The following is a 24,054-nucleotide window of genomic DNA, read 5'->3' on the forward strand; positions in this document are numbered from 1 at the left end:
GGGAGGTAGTTTGATGAATAAAAAGACTCCTCTGGTGGCTCTGTGGATAAAGATGTTTGCCACCAAGTGTGCCATCCTAAGTTTGATACCCGAAACCCACATGAAGAAAGAGAAAACGTTCAGAGTTGTCTTCTTACCTCTAACACATGCAGTGCAGCATGCATATGTCCATACACACACACACACACACACACACACACACACACACCAAGTAAAGGAGTTTGGTGCTGAATCCTTTTATTGTTCCTGGGACTTGACCTGTCTAAGACAGCAATAAAATTTTTTAAAAAAGATAGACAGATGGACATCCTGCACATCAACAGAAAAGCTAGGATTGGGTGGGCTGTACTGCATGGTGGAGATGTTGATAATAATTCTTTAAATTTTTCACCTTTTTCAATTTTTCTGTATGTTCACATTTTTCATAATAGAATATTGGAAAAATCTATGAAATCAAGTCATTTCCTAACACTCTAACTATCAATATCCTAGACTAAGTCTTCCTCTCTCCTCATGACTTTTATTGCTGTTACTTCATATGGTTCCCCCGTTTGTATTTTTGTCTTGTACAGTTCTTTTCTATTCACATAGAAGCTTTCTGGTTGTTATTTTATGTAAATCACAGTATGAATTCCCCCCAAACAAACAATCTCACACCAGACAAAAGAAACTGTGAAGTCCTTTCTTGTATTTGAGAGGGCTCCTGTAAACTGATTCCTAACTGTACCTCATCAGGAGCACCCTCCCTCCTGCCCTCACTTTACAGTCATATTGACGTGTTTCTTGGGTCTGAGCCATGCTAAGTTTTTGCTTCTTTGGGGCTTTTGCTATCTTTGTCTGTACTATTCTACCCAAGCCATATGTCTGGTGTACACATGTACCATTAGCAATTTATATTCATGGCTGTCTCTACTTCTACCACTCTTTGTCCTTAGCCACCTCCTGATAGCACTCACCATTGATGAAACAGATTTGCTGTTGGTTGTCAGTTTTCTTCCTTAGTCTGTGAAGCTCGTGGATTTAAATGTCTTATAAATATTATACTCAATTATGTAGTCTTGGCACCTAGAGGAGCATGTATTCAGGACAAGCATTTGCTTTTTTTTTTTTTTTTTTTTTTTTTTTTTTTTTTTTTTTTTTTTTTTTTTTTTTTTTTTTTTTTTTTTTTAGTTTTTCGAGACAGGGTTTCTCTGTGTAGCCTTGGCTGTCCTGGTACTCACTCTGTAGACCAGGCTGGCCTCGAACTCAGAAATCTGCCTGTCTCTGCCTCCCAAGTGCTGGGATTAAAGGCATGTGCCACCACTGCCTGGCCAGGACAAGCATTTTCAAAACAACCTGTACAATAAAAACTTGAAGAGAACTCAGAAGTATTTTGACTGTGTTTTCTATCAAATAACTTTTCAAAAATTTTGAAAGTTATGGTTGATTTCAAAACATTTGAAGCTCTTGGAAAATATCACCTTTTAAGACCTTTTCTGATGTATTATTTATGTACATCATGGACATCAAGATACTGTTATCAATAAAATGCACTTAATCTCTGCTTTTATGGGGTTTGTAACTTCATGAAAGGCATTTTTTAATTGACAATATTAGTTAAGGCTATAAAAGGCAGAAAAAAAGCGATTTATTTTTGATGCACTGCTCCCGACTAAAGGTAAAAGCTTTGAATCATTTCTATTCTATAATTGTATCTTTAATTTTTTTAAAACCTTATTTTTGATAATGGTTCTTAAATGTTCCACCACCCACCAGAGGTAGTGGGGAAGAAAGAATATGGGGGAAGTGGACCTATTTAGAAAGGTTCTTTGGAGCAACTGCTATCTGTGTTGTCTGGAAATCAGCAGTTCAGTTCACAGGTTAGCAGGCAGCGGCAGCTCAAGCCACCGGCAAACACTTCAGTAGAGTCAGGATGGCAAACACGAATCAGCAGCAGAACCTAGCGGAGACAGCCAGGCCTCAATCTCAGCTCAAGGCAGCAGGAGGGGCCAGGAGGAACACCAGGAGAAGTTCTCAGCTGTGCCTCTCTCAGGGAAGCAAAGATCAGGAAAGTTGCAAGATTCACAAGTGTTGCACAGGCAGCTCTATAAGCAAGCCAAACTCAGCCACTGTTACTGTCCACTGAATTCTTTTTATGTGCCCTCCGAACATCACGTGTCCTCCACAGGTCTTGCCTCAGCATGTGAGTTTGTCTCAGCAGCCATCATTCTGCCAATCAGCCCAAGTCCACAGAAGCAAGAAATTGCAGCACATCATCAGAAGTGTTTTTGCCCATTTCTCTCAATGGAGTCCCAACAAATGTAGCACAATGGACCAATACATGTGTTGTTAGCAAAGAATCCTTCATCGTGTGTCCTTCCACATGCTTGCTTTAGCAGAACATCCTGAACCTGCTTCAGCGAAGTATTCCTTCATAAGTCTACCTTAGTCTTTCACCTGTGTGCACTTCAGTCAAACACTCCTTCACATGTCTGCCCCAGCAAAACACCATCCAACAAACTTTCCAAAAAACGCTTAAGTTCCCACTTCATATAATAATTCCTGAAGAGCAAATGACAAGCTTGGGGTTGGTTTCTTTGGGGACTTCCTGTGCTTCATTCTTTTTCTGTTTTGAGACAGGATCTTGTTAATGTGGCCCATACTCGTTTTGAACTCCAGATGCTTCAGTAAAACAATGAAATCACAAACTTGAGGCATCATGCCCAAATCTCAAAGATAGCTTTAATATTTGTCAACATGGAAATAATGAAGAGTTTGAAACTTTAAAATTAGAAATATGTTTGTGTATACAGAGCAAAATAAATCAAGATTTGCTGGGTGCTGATGGGTTGATCAATACAAAAGCATCAAGGGAACAAGATGGCCACTAAGCTCCTCTATTAAACTCTGTACAGACACAACGGACTGTATAAGAGGCATAGACACTAATGCAGAGACCGTGGAACTTGCTTGCAGTGTAGTTAAAGGAAAAGACTTCTGAAAACAGGTAGTTCAAGGCTTCTTCACCTTACCACCCCCCCAACCTTACTCCAAACAAGTTAGTATAGGCAAAGGGTTTTCAGAAGCCCAGGGCTTAGACACGAACTCCAGCACCAAGCCCATTCCAGCGATGGTCAAAGAACTACGTCTGTCATCCATCATTGGGCCTCGGTGGCTCACAGAACAGACACTGGAACTGCCCTGAAACCAAGCAAATACTTCTGCCTCTGTAGGGCAGATTCGTGTGGCCTTGCATTTAGTTAGTGCTACTTGTATCATGGACCCTACCATATCTCTAATACTGTGGGACACTGTAGCTGTGAGACTCAGGTATGGCAGAGCTTAGCATTGTCCTAGACTACAAAGGTCTGCCACCAAACAGTACCCAAACCTTGAGCAGCATATCATGATTCAAGACCCCTTTTCCTAAAAGTTAGACAGAGAATTAAATGCAGAATTTGTCACTGAAACTTACTGCTGGACTGGTGAAGTCTAACCCTGAGAAGATCCTAATTGCCTATCTTCAGGCCTACTACCAGAGCATCGAAAACAGATCCAAACTCAATGGGAGACATATGGTCTTAGTATGTCAGACTTCCATTCCAGCTAGCAACACCTGCAGTTGGTTGCAGCTATCTTGAACCACAAGTCCCCCCATGTAAGAAAGAAACTAACTCATTTACTAATTTTGACTGAAATGTATGAATGGAAATGACATGGCCTCATACTTCCAACAGTTGACTACATTTGACCTATTTGATGTATGTTTTCCTCTATTAGTGAAACAGAAAAACTGAAAATGTAGATGCTATTCAAAGGATATGGCCCTCTCTTTTTCCAAAATCATTATACTTTAGAACAATCCATTCGAAGCAGAATTGTAAAGCAAAAATTTACATATTCTAGTTTCTAATGCAACAGACTCATATTTTTCTCCCCTTTAATGTTTGTTTTACAGCTGTGTTATAAAAGAGAAGTATGTAATTAAAATCTTCAACCCCATAATTAAATGCTTGGCTACAGTGTAATTGTTGAGTCTTTTGATGATTCTATCACTAATTATGCCCCTTAGAATTTCCAAATATCACTTCCCCATAAAAATCTGATCATTGTCAGCTTTCAGTCAATACACTTGACTGAACAGAAAATATTGTTTATTTCCACATATAATCTGCAGGCTACATTGAGTCATCACATTTAGCAAAGAGGCAAAAGTAATAAAGCTATAGGAGGCATTTAGCAACCACATATGGGGTGACTTTCAATGCCTATAATGAAATTTCCAGAGAGTTTTGCTTATTTGAGACTTTAGAGTCTCTCCAGTAAGTGATTATAGCAAACTACTTCCTAATAGTGGAAAGAAAATAAAAGCATATATAGAATACAATCATATACTCAATGTGTGTGTTTAATATATATATATATATATGTATGTATGTGTTTGTGTGTGTGTGTGTGTATGTGTGTGTGTGTGTGTGTGTGTTCTGAGATTTGTCACTCAACCTGGATACCTTGAATTAGTTTAAACTTACTACAAAAAAAAGTCCCATCAAATGCCAATGTCATTCTTTCTACCCTCCACTCACTCTCTGCCCTTACCATCTGAGAACATGGACCTATTTTCACCCAAATCTCATTGACTGTTTCTATAAACACACAAGGCAGGATACATTACTCAGACAGTTCTCCTTTGGATCATAAATTTATTTCACCATTAAGAAGGGCAAAGGCCCAATAAATGTTGAGTAGGGTATTCTCTCTCACCCTTCTTATTCCACACCATTTTTATAGTTCTAAAAAAAGTTTAAGTGAAATGAAATTGAGACAGTATGCTCACACTTTCAAACTAACTTTTGATTTAATAACCAAAGAAGGTACATGCCAATCCCAAACACCAATACTACCAGTATCACATTGCTAGGAAAGATAAGGTCTCCTGGGCTGAGGTGGGAGGTTTGTGTGGTAAGGAGGGTGTGTGATATAGAGTGTTAGGGTACACCTGAGGAAAACCAGTGAGGCAGCTAGATAATCTCCATCTCCACAGAGAGGGGTAGCGTCAGTCTCAAGTGACAGCCAACAGCCATGACCATCTGTTGTCCCCAGCCTTGTGGCTGTGATACATGAAGAGAGGATGGATCTCTATGGCAATTTTTAATCATCCTATGATGAAATCAAGACTTCCTTGTCTTGTTCTAATGAACATGGCTTAGTTGCATGGCAACTTTGGTTAAGCATCTCCATCTTCATCTGAGTGTGTGTTAGGAAGGTATGTCTTTTCTCTAGCCTTTTCTTTTAACCAGCGTGAGCTTTTAATACATAAAACATGCCTCATGTAGACACCATATAGTTGAGCCCTTATTCTTCTTAATTCACCCTGTCAATCTCTTTTCATTTTTATGTAACTTTAATTAATATCTAAAATTGTCATAATTGTTTTCCATGAGTTATATTTGCTCTTCTTCCTTCTTTATTGCTCTCACTGAGTATTTTCCATTACTTTATTTTCTCCCATAGTATATCAGTTGCAACATTTTTCATTTGTTTTCTCTGAGTTTCCAGGATACATTCAAATACTCTATCATGTAGCTATAAATAATTCTGTATCATTTTATAGGTGGTTCAGGCAACGTAACTGCGCACTCATATTTCTTCCCCCTACAAGATAGGATATCTATCATCTTTCATTTTATTTTCCATATGCTCCAAGTCCTGATGCCTTGTCACTATTAAACTTATCTTTTTTGTCAATGAGAAATACTTATACTTTTCACTTCTTTCTTCTCTTGTGGCCTTCTTTACACAGATCCGTGTTTCTGAAGTCTGTCATTTCTCTCCTCCTGATGAGCTTCTGTGTATGAAAATGTTTTAGCACTTTACAAAAGGTAGGTGTGTGAGCAGTGAACATCTGCTTTTGTTAGTTTTGAGAAATTCTTTCTAATTTTTTTAAAAATTAATATAGATACATGATTTATAGTAAGTGTATTTTATATAAGTATATTTTAAGGTATTTTTGATATAATTTCACTGGATATAAATCTCTTGTTTGTCCTGTTCTTGCCTTAAAACTCTTAAAATACTTCATTTTAGACTTTCCTTGCATGATTTTATTTTTAATTTTTTCCTCAGCATAATATTTTTATTAATTATTTGGAAATTTTATACCATGCACACCAGTCACACTTGTTTCCCATTCTCCCCATCTACCCTTTCACACTTTTGCTCCCCTCTCCTCAAGAAAGAAACCCACAAAGTCCAGTTTCTGTTGCCCATCTATTCACCGGAGCATGGTCAAACTCCCACCAGCCAGCCCTTAAAGAACCCTGGTACCCTTTTCCAAGCCATCAACTGTGAAGAACCACACTTCAGCATCTTTAACAGCTTTTAAGGACTCTCTTCAATAGCTTCCTGTTTGCACTGGTTTGCTGGGGGGCCGGGGGGGATGTCACAGAAGCCTTTGTTGTCTTTCATTCTCAGTTATGAGTCATCAAACTAACTGCAAAGGAAACGTCCTCGCCCATAGCAGCTGAAGTCAGTATGGACCATGGTTTTGGGTGGTAGCACAGATTATAGACATGAATATAGATATATTGATATAAGTATCAACATGGTTTCCAGCAGCAGCACAGACCACAAACATCAACACGGACTCTGGTGGCTTCAAGGAACATAGATTTCAATATGGCTTCCAGCAGCAGCATGGACCATGAGCATCCACACAGCCTCCTGCTGCGGCAGCAACACTATTTGTATGTTTTTAAGTGAGAAGTTGGCTGTAAATTTTATCTTCATTGTTCTATAGATGTGGTGAGGGATCTCTTCAACACCATCATATTTTTGTGTTTTGCTTTTTGAAGCTTATGTCTAGAAGTGTGTGTATATACATGCATGTGTATACATAAACATATGTAAATATGTATACATGTTTCAAACAGGAAAACTCCAACAAAATCTCCCTTCTTTCATCTGGAAAGATAAGCTTTGTATGGACAAAGGCTTGAGCTTTTTGTTTTTTGTTTGTAAGGTAATTCTCTTTTCTCTGCTGAACACCTAAGATGCTCTTTCTTAGTATCCACTGTGACAATCTGGGGGAGCCCTTGATTTAAAATCTATGAAAACATGTTCCTGCCAAAACTCTTCACAGTTTTTCACTCTATAATTCACTCATCCTCTAATAATTCATGAGTTGACCTAGAAGGCTCTGGCCTTTTAAAGTAGGTAGGCTGAGCTAAGCTATGATATTCTGGATTTCCTAGTCCCTCAGGGTCTTAGGATAGCAGTTTGCCCAGATGACCCCAAGAAAAATATTGATTTTGTTGTTGGTAGTGGTGATGGTGGTGGTCAGATTTCCTTATTATAAAGTTGAGTAGTCCAATGTTTTCTGTGTTGGAGGATATCTCCTGCACCACAATGTCAGCTATCCTTAATCTATATAACCTAGGCAAGGATGGAGATGCAGGAAGAAGTCAAGGCCTGGAGTTCAGGTGTGTCTGAATGTGGATGAAATGCAGCCTTACTGAATTAACTTTTAGTCCACAAGCAATAGCCTTACCCAAATTTCACCTTTCATCATTATAACAACGCCAGTGACAGGTCACATTATGTCTGCTTTTAGAGTAAGACAAAATATAAACTGTCTACTCTGTGAAGTGCTAGCTAAACATTACACAGCATAATAACACATGATACATTTGTAAGTACCATGGACAAATGGTTAAAACAAGACTTATTAAACAAACAGACCTCTATTAAACAATTCTTGTGAACATTTTATACACTGTACATTGTGAATTTTTAAAAAATGTAGTTAACATCACTAAGATCCTGAGGTCATATGATCTTTTATTCCTTTCATGGTTCATGTGATAGAACTCAAACATTATGAAATACCCTTTGGGTGTGGATGCTTCAGTAGTACTTAGAAGAAAGAACAAAATAATCATAGGAGGTAGGGAAGAAGGGAGATATTTGGGAAGGAGAGAGGAGAGGAAGGGAAAGGAGGACAGGATCAGGTGTGAGAGGAGACAGGGGAGATGTACAGAGGGTCAGGAAATTGAACAGAGGTGTGTAGCAATGGGGGATGGGGAACTGGGGATAGCAACCAGAAAGTCTGAGATTCCAGGAAAGGAAGAGGCTCCTAGGACCCAATGGGGATGACATTAGCTGAAATACCAAACAAAGGAGAGAAAGAACCTATACAGACCATATCCAGAGGTTAGGCACAGCCCCCAGTTGAGAGATGGGACCACCCACTCATCTCAAAACAATTGCTCAAAACAGAATCGCTCCTGTCTAAAGAAAATACAGAGACAAAGTGTGCAGCAGAGACTGAAGAAAAGGCCATCCAGAGACTGCCTCCCCTGGGGATCTATCCCATATGCAGACACCAAACCCAGACACTATTGCTAATGCCAAGAAGTGCTTGCTGACAGGAGCCTGGTGTAGCTGTCTCCTGAGAGGCTCTGCCAGAGCCTGACCAATACAGATGCAGATGCTTGCAGCCAACCATCAGACTTAGCATTGGGACTCCAATGGAGGAGTTAGGTGAAGGACTGAAAGAGCTGAAGAGGTTTGCAACCCCATAGGAAGAACAACAGCATCAAACAACCAGACCCCCCAGAGTTCCCAAGGACTAAACCACCAATCAAGGAGTACACATAGAGGGACCCATGGCTCCAGCTGCATATGTAGCAGAAGATTGACTTATCTAGCATCAATGGGAGGGGAGGCCCATGGTCCTGTGAAGGCTCAATGCCCCAGCATAGGGGAATGTTGAATGGGAGTGGATGGGTGGGGGAGCACCCTCATAGAAGCAGAGGGAGGGAGGAAAGGGTAGAGGGTTTGCAGAGAGGAAACTGGGAAGGGGAATAACATTTGAAATGTAAATAAGTAAAATAATCAATAAAAAAAGAAATACACTTTGGGAACTGTTAGTGGTCTAAGAAACAAGACTTAGAGACAAGTGGACATGGATTTGAATTAATTCTAGAACTTCCTGTTAAGCAGATGCCCTTGCCTATAAATTAAAGACATGGTGCTTTTGCTATTGATTCATTAAGTTATAGCATAGAAAATGACAGTGTCTCCTTTAATGATACCATGGGGATTAGGTCATATAAATATATGCCTATCATGATAGTTACTAATGTCATCATCATTATTGGTAAGGCCTCAGAAGAATAGCAAACTCTTCTCCTCATCAGGGCCAGTTTATCTCTGAGTCAATATAAAGGTTCTGGCAAATGAAGCAGGCTATTCAGCCATAGTATTGAAATAACACATCTGGTCTAGTCTAGTGTGTCAAGGATGTGTGTAGGAGTGTATCTAAATAGAAGTTTCCACAGCCTATGTCACTACTGAAATGTCAGTCCGTGTTTGGTAAAATTCACAAAGAACATCACATAGGTCTTCCAAATGGGTCCCCAAAACCAATTCTCTTCTGAGAAAAGTATAGGGACAGGGCCAGAAGTGTTTAATCGGTATGAGCAAGCTACTGTAGTGCATCATTTGAAGTGAATTACTTGTGTTAATTGGCTAGTAAGACATTTAGATTGCATGTTAGAGTCACAACTAAAACCCATTGGGCTGTCACATATTTTCCATACTAAAATGTCAACATTGTGGGTGAGCTATCATGAAGAACCCCAAGGAAGCAATTGCTGTGTGCTATCTGATTTTTGTGTGGCACAGTTGCTAGGTACTGGATTTAATACTATAATCTGGAATGTGTTCATTTGGAGCAATATGCATGATTAGGTTGCTTAATTGCATGTTGCAGAGGAAACTGTGACCTTTCCAGTCCCATCCTGGAGGTGGCATTGTGTTTGGGAGGAGGAAGAGACAAATGTACATGGGGGACCTCGACAGCAACTATAGCATTCCATTGTAATTTAAAAGGCATGGGACACTATCCCAGATGTGAGTGGCCATCTACTGCATAAATACAACTTTGTAAAACTCAACTGCCTTGGGGAAGAATCCAGTCACTCGCAAATTTCAAAAATACAATAGCAACATGAACAAGCCTCTCATTTTTTCAGCCAGTTTGGAAAAGTGATACAACATAAAATTTTTAAAATATGATATTCTTACCTATAGACCCATTAGTCAAAAACATCCTGGCTTGGTGTCATAATCTTTTCATATGACTTCAAAAATTAAAACAGTATTATAAATCCTGCCATTTACAAAATGTTTCACATTTTTAAACTACTTTCACATTCTTTGTGGTGTTTGATTATAATGGGAGAGCCATACAAGAGAAGATAAAGCAGTCATGTCGCAATGCCACAATTCCACAGCTAAAATAACAAATCAGATGGGTAAGTAACCTCCAACAGTGATGTCAGACAGAAAACTGAAGCCTTTCGATTCCAAATTTCTCTCCCCTCTAGGATATTATGAGGCCTGAGGACAAGACCTAACATTTTGAACTACACATTAATCTCAAAATGCTGGGTTTGTTTCTCTATCATATATACAGCCAAGAACCCTAAACAATGAAATGAAATATCTCAACATCTTTTCTTTAAAAGTACCTTAGAGGTAGGCTGTCTGCCTACACAGAACTGGATGCACTAGAATGGAAACAACTACCTAGAAATTCAATTCAATTTTAAATTTTCACCTGAAATATCCTGATAATTAAGGCAAAAGTACATTTTGGACTTGATAGGAGAGTATAATAACTTGTTTGTTTTATGCCTTTGTATTTAAATGTAAGCACATATAAACTACCAAGCATTGATATTCTTTATTCCAAAAGACAGATTACCTCCAACACAGTACCCTCTGGGTCCTTGGCTGCTGCTCTGTAAATGATGGTGCCAGGGGCAGTGTCCTCTGTGATGTAAATCTCAGTAACTGCCCAAAAAAAGTACAATAGATGTGAGTCTATGGGTCTCACTAATACCAACTCAAAGCAACTCATTCAGTGTGTGACTAAAGCATAAGAGGGGGTGGAGATGATCAAAATATGTCATGTACAACTATGACCTCTTATAATGAAACCCATTATTATATATAATTAATTCATTATAATAAATGTCTTTAAGACCTGTACTTATTCAGTACAGATGTTTCATACAGTGATTTCAGTGAAGCTAGTAGTAGCAATAATAATGATAGACAACATTGTTATCATCTATCATCAGTCACGCATACAGGAAGGAGATTTATCATTTTAAATAATAGCAACAGTAAACAATTTTAGTACTTATTGATAGCTAAGCACTTAACATCATTGATGGTTTGTATCATTCTAGTTCTACTGAGATTTAAAATTCACTAACAATTCCAATGTTATTGAGGCACTACATGAACATTGTTTCAGTATTTATGTTTTCCCTAGTCCCATATATGTTGAGACTTTGCTAGAAGCTGCAACCATGGCCTCACACTTGCACTACATGTTCTAAGAAAGTCATAATAACTACAAGGTTCAAACTTACAAGTCTTTGGGGGGAATTAGTAAAGCTGAGAAGTGTGAGACCCTTGAATCCAGAAGGGAACAGCATTCGTATTGCTGCCCCATTGTAAAGAAAGTGGTACTTCTAGATGCTAAAAAGGCCATCAAGGCCTATTTAGACTGTCTCCACACAGTCCTACATTTTAACACACAACTCTTGTGGATTTACCCACAAGCAGTCTGACAGTTGACTTGCTGTTTGAGAAGTCAAAAGAGCATGATTTGACCTTGAATCTATGCAAGGCTTCATCAAATGTTTGGGGAAGAGAAAGAAGAAACATTAACATCTCTGGAGCAGTGATTGTGTGCATAGATTATTTGGCACTTCTAAACATTGTATGCATTGGGCTGTATAGTTTTATGTTGAGGAGGGGACCTCAATTGAGAAGATGTCTCCATAAGTCCTGATGTAGGGAATTTTCTTAATGAGTGATTGATGGGGGAGGACCCAGACCATTGTAGGTAGCTCTATCCCTGGACTGGTGTCCTCGGTTCTATAAGAAATCAGGATGTGCAAGCCATTGGAAACAAGCCAGTAAGCAGCACCCCTCCATGGCCTCTGCATCAGCTCCTGCATCAGGTTCCTGCCCTGCTTGAGATCTTGTCCAGGCTTCCTTCAATGATAGACTACAATGCAGAAGGATAAGCCAAATAAATTATTTCCTCCCCAACTTGCTTTTTGGTCCTAGTGTTTTATCACAGCAATAGTAGCCCTAACTAAGACATTCATCAAGATAAGACTGACATCTCAATTGAATCGGTGATTTTGTTAGTCACTTTTCTTTTTGCTATGAGTAAATTCCTGACAACAAGCTACATAAGGAGGATGGATTTGTTTGGGCTGATCATGTGATGGGAAACAGTCTATTCTGGAAAGGAGGGATGAGGACAGGAGGCTCCATAGCAATGGATGTGTGCAGGAAGAACACTTCACTTCCTCACTTCTCCACTAACAGGAAACAGAGGGGTAAGCCTTAAGACCCACCCTCAAGTGTTCTGCCTCCTCAAGCAAGGCTCCACCTCCCCAAGGTCCTTCGTGACCTCCAGAACCAGAGCCACCAGCTGGGGACTATTGCTGAAGCACATGAATCTGTGGGGAAGTCTCCTTCTAAGACATATCAATGGAGGGGCTGAGGTTCACACAAAACAAGTAAGCCAGTCCAGTTAATAGCCAGAACTACATCTGAACTATTTTGTTTTAGCTGAACATTACAGATTCCTCCACAAGTAAGAATTAAGTATTTGACTCCATAGAATGAGAAAGAGAGTCAAGAGTGAGGCAAAAAGCCACTTACAAGGTGGGAGAAAGAATGACAAAAGATATCTCATCACAGGTCACAGGAAGCTTCTAGTTTAACAAGTAGACACATTTAAGAGATTGATTTTAGTACACTGTGGTAAAAATGCATCATTTTCAATACTGAGAAAATTACTTCCGTCTATTTTCTGTACAGTGGGACTAAGGGACTAAAAGAACTTCCCCTCCAGTGCTGTGAATGTTAAACAAGCAATCCACTTAAAGATTTTAGGATGATACCTATACATAGTCAGGACCTAATACATATCAGCGCTTGTGTGTGTGTGTGTATATATGTGTGTGTGCATGTGTGTGTATATATGTGTGTGTGCATGTGTGTGTATATATGTGTGTGTGCATGTGTGTGTGTGCTTGTGTGTGTGTGTGTGTGTGTGTGTGTGTAGGGGTCCATGCATATGTCATAACATGTATGGTGTTCCAGGGACAACTTTCAGGAGTTAGTTCTCTACTTTTACTGTGGGTTTCAGGGGTCACACTTTGGTCATCAGGCTTGCATTACAAATCCATTTAGCTACTGAGCCATTACACCAGCCCAAGTGTTGTTAAGAATCATTCTCCTTTAACCTTGTAGCCAAAGCACTATGAAAACACATAAGACATAGGGCACAGGGCCTACGCCTGTGTCCTCAGGACTTCCTTTCCCCAAAACAGACCTTTGGTACCTTGATTTTTCTGGGCAAGTGACCCAATGAAAACAGGAGGCTCATTCACATCTTCGATCTGGACAAAAATGGTCTGAGATGCTGTTGCGCCGTAGTTGTCTTTGGCATATATTGTCAAGGAATAGAGTACTACCACCTCAAAGTCCAGCTTGGGTACTCCAGTGATAATTAACTAAAATGGTAAAAAGGACACAACAATGGAGGGTCAGATGGTTGACTTCATATACATATCGAAAAAGAAAGGATAAAGATATACATGAAAAGCCCTAAATCAAACAAAGCATGCCTTTTCTTATTGTACAATAATTAAAGTGTGTCTTCACTTACAGGTATTTTTCATGCTATGATGTTATCTCATAATAAAACTGCTTTTAATGCTATTTATCACTAGTTTATACTTTTTACTTGTTTATTTATTTGGTTTGGGTTTGTTCTGTTTTGTTTTAATTCATTAGTTGGTTATGAGACCATGTCTCATACTAACACCCAGGTAGATCTCAATTTGTAAGATGGATTTAAATTCATAGCAATCCTTCTGTCACAAACTCTCAAGTTCTAGGATTATAACTGTGAGCTACCACAACTGACAATTTGGTTTTGTTTTGAGACATGTACTCTAAACTTGTTCAAACTCATGATTCTACACCCTCAGCTCTTAGTACTGGGATTAAAGGTATATACTTCCACATCTGGTAAGGATATCATTTTAATAATGTGGCCTCATTTATTGTGTCTTTAATATTTATAACCTAGCTTGGTATTGAATTATAAACATGTTTATTATAGACAAATACTAAGTATCAACTATTTATTATGGCCTACACAGCAACATGGAACTTGACATGCATTATCTCACAGAATTGTTTTGTCACACAAGTGAGGTAACATGGTTACCATTTATCTCATTTTGCAGGAAACAGAACAGAAATATAGAAAAGTAAGCTATTACCTAGGTTCATAGGGCTCATAAGCAGAGGAGGCACAGAGGAAAAGCAGGCTTGTCAGTTTACTGCGTGATCAGAAAAGCTGCACCTACAGAGTCTCAGCAGAATTTTGCTAGCTGGGCTTGTAGTAGAAGCTGAACAGAGAATAAGTACAAGACAGTGCTGTATACCAAATTCACAATGGAAGCAAATTTGAAGAGCTGACAATCCCACGGCTTGGTACGGATATCCTAGGTCCTATTAAATACCTCCCTTGTCCCTCTAGAGTATGTGCCCACAGTAGCTAGAGTGGTCTTGTTAAAGCATTAACAGATCATATTTCTTTTCTGCCATACTCTGCAGTTTCCATGTTTCTGATGCTTACCATTTGACTTTGCAGTTCCTGTGGCTTGGACATGTGACTTTCTTCAGCTAATAGCTTATGAGTAGATTTAAGTCTTTAAATGTACACATGGGCTCAAGCTTATCCTCTGGCTTTCTTTTTGTTCTGATGAAATATGCTTCTTCTACTCACTGCTTTTAGAGGTTTGAGGTTTGAGGGACACAAGAGATAACCACAGCCTGAAGCCAAACAAGTCTAGGGCAGTTCAACTGTGTTGCCCTGAAGATGTTATTGCACCAAGTTGAGTCCTCTTTTGGGTCCCAGGGAGCCAATGCAGAAAGACCAGGTGAATGTCAAGCATGCAATAGCTTTACAGTATATTTGAGTAATGCGGATCATAGGGAACCCAGTAGGAGAATTAGCTTATTTAGAACTAGCTAATAAGTAGCTCTTTCCAACAAATCTCCCAGATTCCACAAGCTCTCTCCTTCATCTCTGTTGCAGTCAGATTTCTCAGCACATACCCTGTTCAAATCTGGTCCCTTCTTTTCAAGATCCTTCTTTCTACAGGGCCTTTACACATGACCTGGAATGATTTCTCCTTCTTTTACTCAATTCCAGTTCAGCCTGCAGACAGCTTTTCACATAAAGCTACTTCAGAGAACCCTGAGTAGATGACCTGCCTTTGTTTGGACTCCTACCTGCTGGGTGCCTCCCAGCCCAGAGAGGGTAGAGGTGGAGTCACAGAGTAGGACTCTGGTGATGGCTTTAAAGTCTAAGGATCTCAGGGCTTTCTAGCTCTCTAACTGTACTGAATGCTGATGATAACTTCTAAAAAGTCCTAAAAACTTTCTTGCTCTCTCTGAGCATAAAAGACTGCTGGCTTAGGTGATTAACACCTGTAGTCTAACAGCAGAGGATTAAGCAATATGGCCTTGGTTCTATCTCAGCAGGAAGTGTACTGCTCTAACTTTCAACCTGATAGTTGAAAGTTGCAGGACGAAAAGGGGACACTTAGAGAAGTGATTATAGAGTTTATTACTAAGTTGGAAAAAATTTCCTATGAAAGCTATCTAAGGGGAAAAGCAGAAAGATCCTAAGTGGGGAAGGGAAAAGAGTCTAGTAAGGGAAAAATTCCTCTAGGCAAGGGGAAAAGGAAAAATTCTTTTCCATATGCTCTATCTTCCTCTCCTCGCTTTGTCCTCAGTACTTATACATCTTTCAGAATACATGATTACATGTTACAAAGTTCTTCACAAGTTCACACAAAAAATCAAATCATAAACTGAAATAGAAATTTACAACAGAGAATGTTTACATGCATTTCCATTAGGAGTAATTATCTGGCTAAAGATCCATCACCTGTCTCAGCTCCACAAGTTCACTGGTGGTTTAAAACTAAGTTATTAGTGAGGTTTTGTATAGATAAACCGAGTCAATATTTTATCTTCTGTCCTAGCACCTATAATAAATTGTTAGTTTACTTTTTATGACCTTTGATTAATTGTTTTACAACCTCTTGAAATGTGCTCTGAGTAGGAGAAAGTCTGGTTGCTATCTAAGAACAATTAACTGGTGACACTTGGGAGAAAGGCAGAGTTCTCGTTGCAGTTTTGACTATCAGAAAAGGATCTAGTAGCAGTCCTACTGTAAAAGAGCTTAATAATCACAGATATAATTTTAGGATCGTTATATGATCATCATTAAGTCTTTTCTTTGTTTTGTTTTGTTTTTTGTTTTTGTTTTTTTTTTGTTTGTTTGCTTGTTTTTTTGAGATGAGACAGGGTTTCTCTGTGCAGCTCTGGCTCTCCTGGAACTCACTCTGTAGACCAGGCTGGCCTCAAACTCAGAAATCTGCCTGCCTCTGTCTCCCAAGTGCTGGAATTAAAGGCATGTGCCACCACTGCCTGCTTCATCATTAAGTCTTATGAAGTCATTTATTCAAAAATCGTGCCTACAATTCATTCCTTGGCTCAGCAGAGCTGTCAACTCTCAGCTTAGCTTCGATGGAGGTAAATCCTTTGGTGATACGAGGGTCATTGAAGTACAGCTTTATTACAATGAAATCCAATATCTAAAAATTGTTCTTATTTTAGGCTTGTACCACAGTAAGAGCCAAGATTTTAAGCTCTACTGAGTACAAAACAATCAAACAAAAAGACTTTATGTATATATGTTCATTTAAAAAATACTAGAAGTGATATATTATTTTAAAATTTATAGTTAATATGTTTGGAATTATTTAAAATTTTTAATGAGAAAAATGTATGTATTTTCAGTATTGCAGTAGACAAGCATCTACATAAGACTGTTAAGGGCTGGAGAGATGGCTCAGTGGTTAAGAGCACCAACTGCTCTTCCAAAGGTTCTGAGTTCAAATCCCACCAACCACCTGGTGGCTCACAACCATCTGTAACAAATCTGACACCCCCTTCTGGAGTGTCTGAAGACAGCTACAGTGTACTTACATATACTTAATAAATCTTTAAAAAAAAAAATCAAATCTGCCCAATTGAACTATTATTATAAAAAATTTAAAAAAGACTGTTAAATTGATTGTTGTTTTATATCAAACAACTTTTATAATACTCATATTTATTGTTATAATATTTTATAAATTTTAAAGAATATGACAAAAAAGTGAAGAAAATGTGTGAATGCACTAGATAAATTTTCACAATTATTGTGAAAGAAGCAAGCTACTGAATGTGTATGCATTACTTTTTTAGCCTCTGTAGGTTTTAAACATTGCTGAGCAATGTACCATTGTACACAATTGTGGAAATAATAAGTCTGAGGAAATCATGTATTTAAAAAAAAAAAAAGAAGAAGTCACCAGGCGGTGGTGGTGCATGCCTTTAATCCTAGCACTTGGGAGGCAGAGGCAGGAGGATTTCTGACTTCGAGGCCAGCCTGGTCTACAGAGTGAGTTCCAGGACAGCAAGAGCTATACAGAGAAACCCTGTCTCGAAAAACCAAAAAAAAAAAAAAGTCATTTATTTCTCTATGTAGCATCACTACTAGACAGTACATCCTCATAGATCTGCTCCAAAATGGTGGGCTATTACTTAGTGATTGTTATATATATTTAATAGTAACAGGAAAAGCATATTAACAGCAGGATTCTTTCCTAAAATGAATCCCTTACAGCCTTGCTAAATCAGGGCGAGCCTGTCGCAGATTACATAGTAATCAGAAGCAGGCCATTTCAGGACGATCACCTGCTAGTTATTTGCTTGTCCCATTATGGCTCCAAATACCACCTATCTGAGAACTTGTATTTCCTTGCTCAGATCATCTTTACAATTTTATTCTGTGTGTATTTATTTAATTAACAGGCATTCCCACATATAAGTAAATGTATTGAGAGTAAGGCATTACCTTGCATCTGATGAGACCCTCAATAAGTACCTGTAAAACAGGTGCTCTTTGTTATTCTTAAGGAATTTGAAAATGTCTGACACATCCTAAAGTCCCAAAGAGTGAAATATTAAATTAATTAAAAGCATGCAAGAGGGCCAGGCATGTTAGTACACACCTATAATCTCTGCACTTAGAAGGCCAAGAAAAGAGATCAGGAGTTCAAGGCCAACCTAAACTGCATAAAACAAACAACACACACACACACACACAACAAAACAAGCAATAAAATGTAAGACAGAAGATAGTCTCATTTAGATCACTTGAGTTCTGCTAATACTATGTGCCTCCATACTTACATCCCATAGAAGTGAGGATCTGTAGGACAGCAGAAAAGGATGCACTGTGGGGCTGGCATTGAGGATAACAGGATCTCCAATCAGAGAAGTGTGAGGTGAGAGAGATATGGTGACGGTGGCAGCCCGTGTATGGTAAGAGGCATTTTCTAGGAGGGGGCCAGCAATCTCCACAACAAAATTTGGAGCAGCTTGAACACCTTAGTAAAAACACAAAACTAGACTTTAGATTTCTACAAGGCTTCCCAACCCCTTTCATATGTGAAGCCCCAGAGGAAAAGCACAGTACTCACTTAGTACCTTCTTTGTTGGAATCCTGAATAGTAAATGATTGTTGAGGGTCTGAGACCTTTTGTTACAGGTGAGCTTGCAACAACTACTGTTGGTTCTGTTTCGCACTGAAGAAAGTTAAAGGTACAGGAATGGCTTTATGTGACACAGCCATGCAATGGCAGAACTAGAATTTTAACCCCAAATTTGTCAGGTTCGTATTCAATGTTGTTAAATGGTTGAAACTACTTTATGAATCAGAGTAAAAAATGTTGGAAAATCAAAAGTTCTCAGAATTTCAAATTTGGGAGATGCATCTATCTACAAAGTGATAGCTGTGGCTCTGAAGGTGACAGGGGGAACTGATCAAGGGGGCACTTTTGAATCTCACACATACTATGACTCAGGTCCCTGTCTTCCCTCTAGCCATACAAACACTAGGCAAGCTACCCATGCTTTCAAAGCTGGAAAGCAACTGCTGTCATTCCATAAGAAATGCCTTTGTCTGAATCTCATGGGCATCTGATCACCATTACTTAAGAGAGAAGCTGTGTAGATCATTGGCCATCATTCTCAATATATATTTCCCAGTCACAGTCATAGCAGTTGTAGATTTCATCTTACAACTCACTATCTATTTATTAGACTCCATGTGAAAGGCTGATAGAAATGACATTCAAAGTGACATTGTTTTCTATGAATATCACCCACCCTGCAGTATTGAGAAATTAACACTCAAAATCACAAAGCATTCAGAAGAAAGAGCCACTACACACCTCACTGAACTGGTCTTCCTTGTTCCTCCTTTTCCTTTTTTCCTTGTTTTCTTTCCTTAATTTCAACTGACTTTTCTCTTTAGCTAAAGCAAAGTCTGACCAGAATATCAGAACTTCTTGGAAAATGACAAGATTAAGTTGCCACCCTGAAAACAAAACCCTTTGCCCTTCCCTTTTAGCATTACCATTTCAGGCCCACCCCCTAAGGACCTCATGGAGCCACACCTCACAGGTGGCACTACCCACCTGCCCACCCAGGTGGGCTCTTGCCACCAGCAGAGAACTCTGTCAATCTGTGTACCTCACACAGTTAACACCATCAAGCATTCAGTACCAGCCCCTACCACCTGAAGACCACTCAGAGCCATGCACCTCATACAAGTGACACAGCCTACCCTACAATCATTTCATAAGAAGCCTGGCTACCTAAGAAGCCACATCTCTCCCACAATCCTCCTGACTACACACCCAACTTCTCTATGTTCCCTATGTGTGCTGTCCCCACCCTTTGTGTTGAATAGTGCTCACTCCACACAGAGCAGCTAGACTTAGTGAACCACATCAGAAGGCGGCAGAGAAATGTGTTGCCCTTTGAATGCTGGTCTCGCAGAGAATAGAGGACTCTCAAAAGACTAAGAAGAGAACCTGGAACCTTCAGCACAAGTTCCACATAAGAAAGCAAGGTCTCAAACCCTCAGAAGTCCTGAACATTGTATGTGTCTATCCAGAAAGAAGAAAGATGATTTGAGCAAAAGAAACACACAACTAACACACTATTCAAGATGTACAAGTCCTACCACAGTAACAAAAGTAAACGAGAACATGACAGTATGTCACTCACAAAAGTTACTAATTTCATAGTAATAAGTTCAATTGAAAATGATGGGGGGGGGGATCTTTCAGAGAATAATGGTAACTATGAGCAAATAATGCAAAGGACATCCCCAAAAAGTAAAAGAACTAGGTTTATTCCCATCTAGCTTCAAATGAATGAGACTCTCAAACTATGATTTATTTTTAGGCTCTGCCCAATTATTGTGGGGTTACCCTTAATCTAATAATTCTCTAACAATAGTCTCGCTACTTTCCAAGTTGTACTCCCCAAATACTTGCTGTTTTATCACAGACTGGCCAGTCTGGGCCCTCAGCCTGTGGGGAAACAGGGTCCTGGTACAGGTCAGCAAGGTGTCAGGGAAGAAAAGATAACAGACATGACACAAGAAACTGCAGGATCTGAATGTATTTCTCAAAATAGCATCAGACTTTTACAGTCATTACAAAAGAGAAATGAAAAATCTGGCAGCTCAGCGGTCAAGGTACATCTGAGGCCATCTAAAACACACTGGGTCTAAAACAGCAGCCATCTCCTCTAGAAAGGCACTGCACCCCCCACCCCCCACCCGAGGGCCCAAGCTCTCTGGGGGGTGGGGAGGGGTGCAGACCACATGAGGCTCAAAGCTCAAATCTCGAATCTCTAGTGCAGACTGCTGTACACTGCCACTGTGGGCGGGTGTGCACACACACACACACACACACACACACACACACACACACTCTGCTCAAGGAAGATCCTGCCCATCCTTAGTAAACCACCCACTATGCTAATCTTCTGGGCTAGCAAAGGTATATCCCAGGGGGTCCCATTCTTGCTAATTCCTATGAGTGGCTCAGAGGATTCTACTTGACCTTGCCCTGGGATAAACAACTCCCATTCTATAAGCTTTGATGCCCCACCCCCTTCACTATCTCCCTAACAATCCTGTGAAATCAAGATGAAGTACATAATTTAAGCAAACCCATAGCATCCAAGCAGCTAGAGCCAACAGTTAAACATTATCCAGCTATAACTAACATACATATAATGTATATGTACATACATATATTAGTTGTAGTACATATACATATAATATGTATGTACATATATTAGTTGTAGTTGCATATATATGTGTGTGTGTGTGTGTGTGTGTGTATGGGCAGTGAGGCATTATTAGGTGCAAAAATAAGCACCTAGCTACATTCCCCAACCTGTAGAATTGGACCATAAAATCTGACCTAATTAAATGGCACACACTTACAAACTTTCAAACCCATTCAGTGTCACATAAAATCTATGTAACTAGCAAGGAAGAATCTTTATTTACTCTGTTACTCATTCAGTTAAGTCTTAACTGGGTACCTACTATGGGGCAGACACTCTTCTTGAAACTCGGCATACAGCAGGGAACAAACAAGTAACTGTCTCTTATTCTTGAAGCTTGTATTTTCAGTGGAAGTAGAGCAGAAAGCAAACACTCCGTAAAATTGTCAGAGAAAGTACCCACAGTGTGGAAATACTGTTCTGTGCCGAGGCAGTCTCAGGTAAAGTGACTCTTTATCAGAGACATAAAGGAGATGAGTGAGCGATGATGTCTTGGAAGGATCCGTTTTGGGGCTTCCGTGCTATGTATGTGGAATAGGCAGGCAAACATGGTTGGAACAGACTGAGCAGAGTAGCGGGGTCAGGGGCATCAAATATGAGGTCAGACAGATAAAGCACGGCCTACCCTGTGGGATTTAAAATTATTACTATTATTATTATTACTATTTACTATTGTTATTATTGTGTCTATATACGAGTGCTTGCCCACAGTCCACATGTGGAGGGCAGGGGATAAGCGCTGATGTCAGATCCCTGCTTCTCCCTTGTTACAGGAGGCAGGGTTTCTTTGCTGTTTTCTGCCACATATGCCAGGCAGGTTGGAGTGCTAGCTTCTAGGATTCTTGTGTCTCAGCCTCTGTTTAGGAATGTCAAGATTGTTCCTAACAGGAGCTAACATGGCTGGCTTTAGGCGGATTCTAGAGAACAGAACTCAAGTCTTCATGTTTGTGCAGCAGGTGCTTGTTTCACTGAGAGGGCCTTCCTAGCCCTCCCAGAAAAGGCAAGGAAAGCCTCTAGAGGCCTCTAGAGTCTCTTGTCTGTTATAAAAGCCATCAGTGATTTATCTTTCTAAATGTTTGCATTTTTTTTCAGTGTCCTTTGCTTTAAAGTCCTCTTCCACATTAAGAATCTTTACGATGGTGTGGGACAGTTAATCCAAGACAGCTTCTTCCTTCTGCTTAAACACAACTTCAAGGTTTGTTGTGTCAAAACAGTATAATATATAGTACAGGGGTTAGGACCTAGATATTCTTGCTAGGGCAAAGGGGCCATTCTGTCTGTCACGAGCTCCAGTGTTACAAAATCAGCCCCCCCACCCACACTGCCAGCACACACACACACCTCTGGGGTGCATATTTTAATCATAGAGAAAAAGTTTTAAATCAGGCTATGAAATTTACAGAGGGAAATCCTTGGTCAAAATCCGGAATGGAATTTTCCAGAAAGGAGCTTGAGCAGACGGAGTGAATGTGACCTAAAGCCTGTACTTGAAAGCAGAAGTGGTGCAGGCAGGAGGAGGATGAATCATTGATGGCTGCAGAGCACTCTGAACCATTAGAATTTGTGTCAGATCTTGTAAGAGTCGGGAAAGGGTCTCTTCAGAGTGCAGGTGCATTAATTCTCTAGCACTTCAATGCCAGAGGACACCATCGAGCAACAAGGTAGAGGTGCCAGCAAATGGAAGTTGTGTCCCTGCGCACTGAACTAATAAAATCCAAAACGGAGTTTGCACACATCTGCCTAATGCCTCTTTCCTGAGTGATCCATCTTTCCAGTGAGCCTTAGTAACTTGGAGTGGGAATGAAGAAAAAAATGGGAGATGGAATTCCTAAGTTTCCTAACATCTGGTTTACCTCAGCATCAATCACTGGACCAACTAAACTGAAAGTGCTAAATCTGTTTACTTATAAGCTCGTCTGTAAGTAAGGAACTCTGACTGCTTTTCCTATTTGTTTCCACTTAATCTCTTTCCCTTTTGTTAGGTCTAGCTCAGACATCAATTACTATATTGAACAGGAGTGGGAAATGTGACCATCCCTGTAGGATTCCTGCTTTTAGTGGAAATGCTTTGATGTTTTTTCCATTTAGCATGATGTTGACTTATTTTATATTGCCTTCATCATACTGAGCTATGTCCTCTGTATTCCTAGAGTTTTCTGGACTTTTACTATGGATTTTGGATTTTGACAGAGGCCTTATTTGCCTCTAATGAGGTGATCATATGATTTCTGTCTTTGAACTCATTTATGTGGTGAATTACATGTATTGATTTGCATTTGATGAAGCACCCTGCATCTCTTTTGATGCTTCCTTGAATTTGGTTTGCAAGTATTTTATTGAGATTTTTTTTTTTTTTGTCTCTATGTCCATTGGAGTGATTGGCCTCTAATTTTATTTTTTGGTTGGGCCTTTATGTGATTTTGGTATTATGATAACACAGGTTTCACAAAAAAAAATATGGAAGTAATTTTTCTGTTTTTATTTTATGGGTTACTTGAAGAGTAGCTATGCTAGGTTTTTTTCTTTGAGATTCTGGTAGAATTCTGAATTGTATCAATTTGGTCCTGGTATATATGTATATATTTAATTGTCTCTTATTCTTGAAGCTTGTTTTCTGTACCTGAGACTGCCTCGGCACAGAACAGTATTTCCACACTGTGGGTACTTTCTCTGACAATTTTACGG

The 24,054-nt window shown here is 39.5% G+C and overlaps 1 protein-coding gene across 1 annotated transcript in view; it reads right to left on the bottom strand.

The window, feature by feature from the left end:
• LOC116084918 (cadherin-related family member 3-like) overlaps nucleotides 1-24,054 on the bottom strand; it is a 78,628-nt gene that overhangs the window by 52,509 nt on the left and 2,065 nt on the right. The window contains exons 2-4 of the mRNA XM_031362212.1: nucleotides 18,409-18,605; nucleotides 13,424-13,595; nucleotides 10,751-10,839 (exon numbers count right to left, since the gene is read on the bottom strand). Of these exons, the coding sequence (XP_031218072.1) occupies nucleotides 10,751-10,839; nucleotides 13,424-13,595; nucleotides 18,409-18,605 (458 nt within the window). The remainder of the gene's footprint in view (nucleotides 1-10,750; nucleotides 10,840-13,423; nucleotides 13,596-18,408; nucleotides 18,606-24,054) is intronic.

Source organism: Mastomys coucha, unplaced genomic scaffold, assembly GCF_008632895.1.
Source record: "Mastomys coucha isolate ucsf_1 unplaced genomic scaffold, UCSF_Mcou_1 pScaffold9, whole genome shotgun sequence".
In the NCBI taxonomy this organism is placed as follows: domain Eukaryota; kingdom Metazoa; phylum Chordata; class Mammalia; order Rodentia; family Muridae; genus Mastomys; species Mastomys coucha.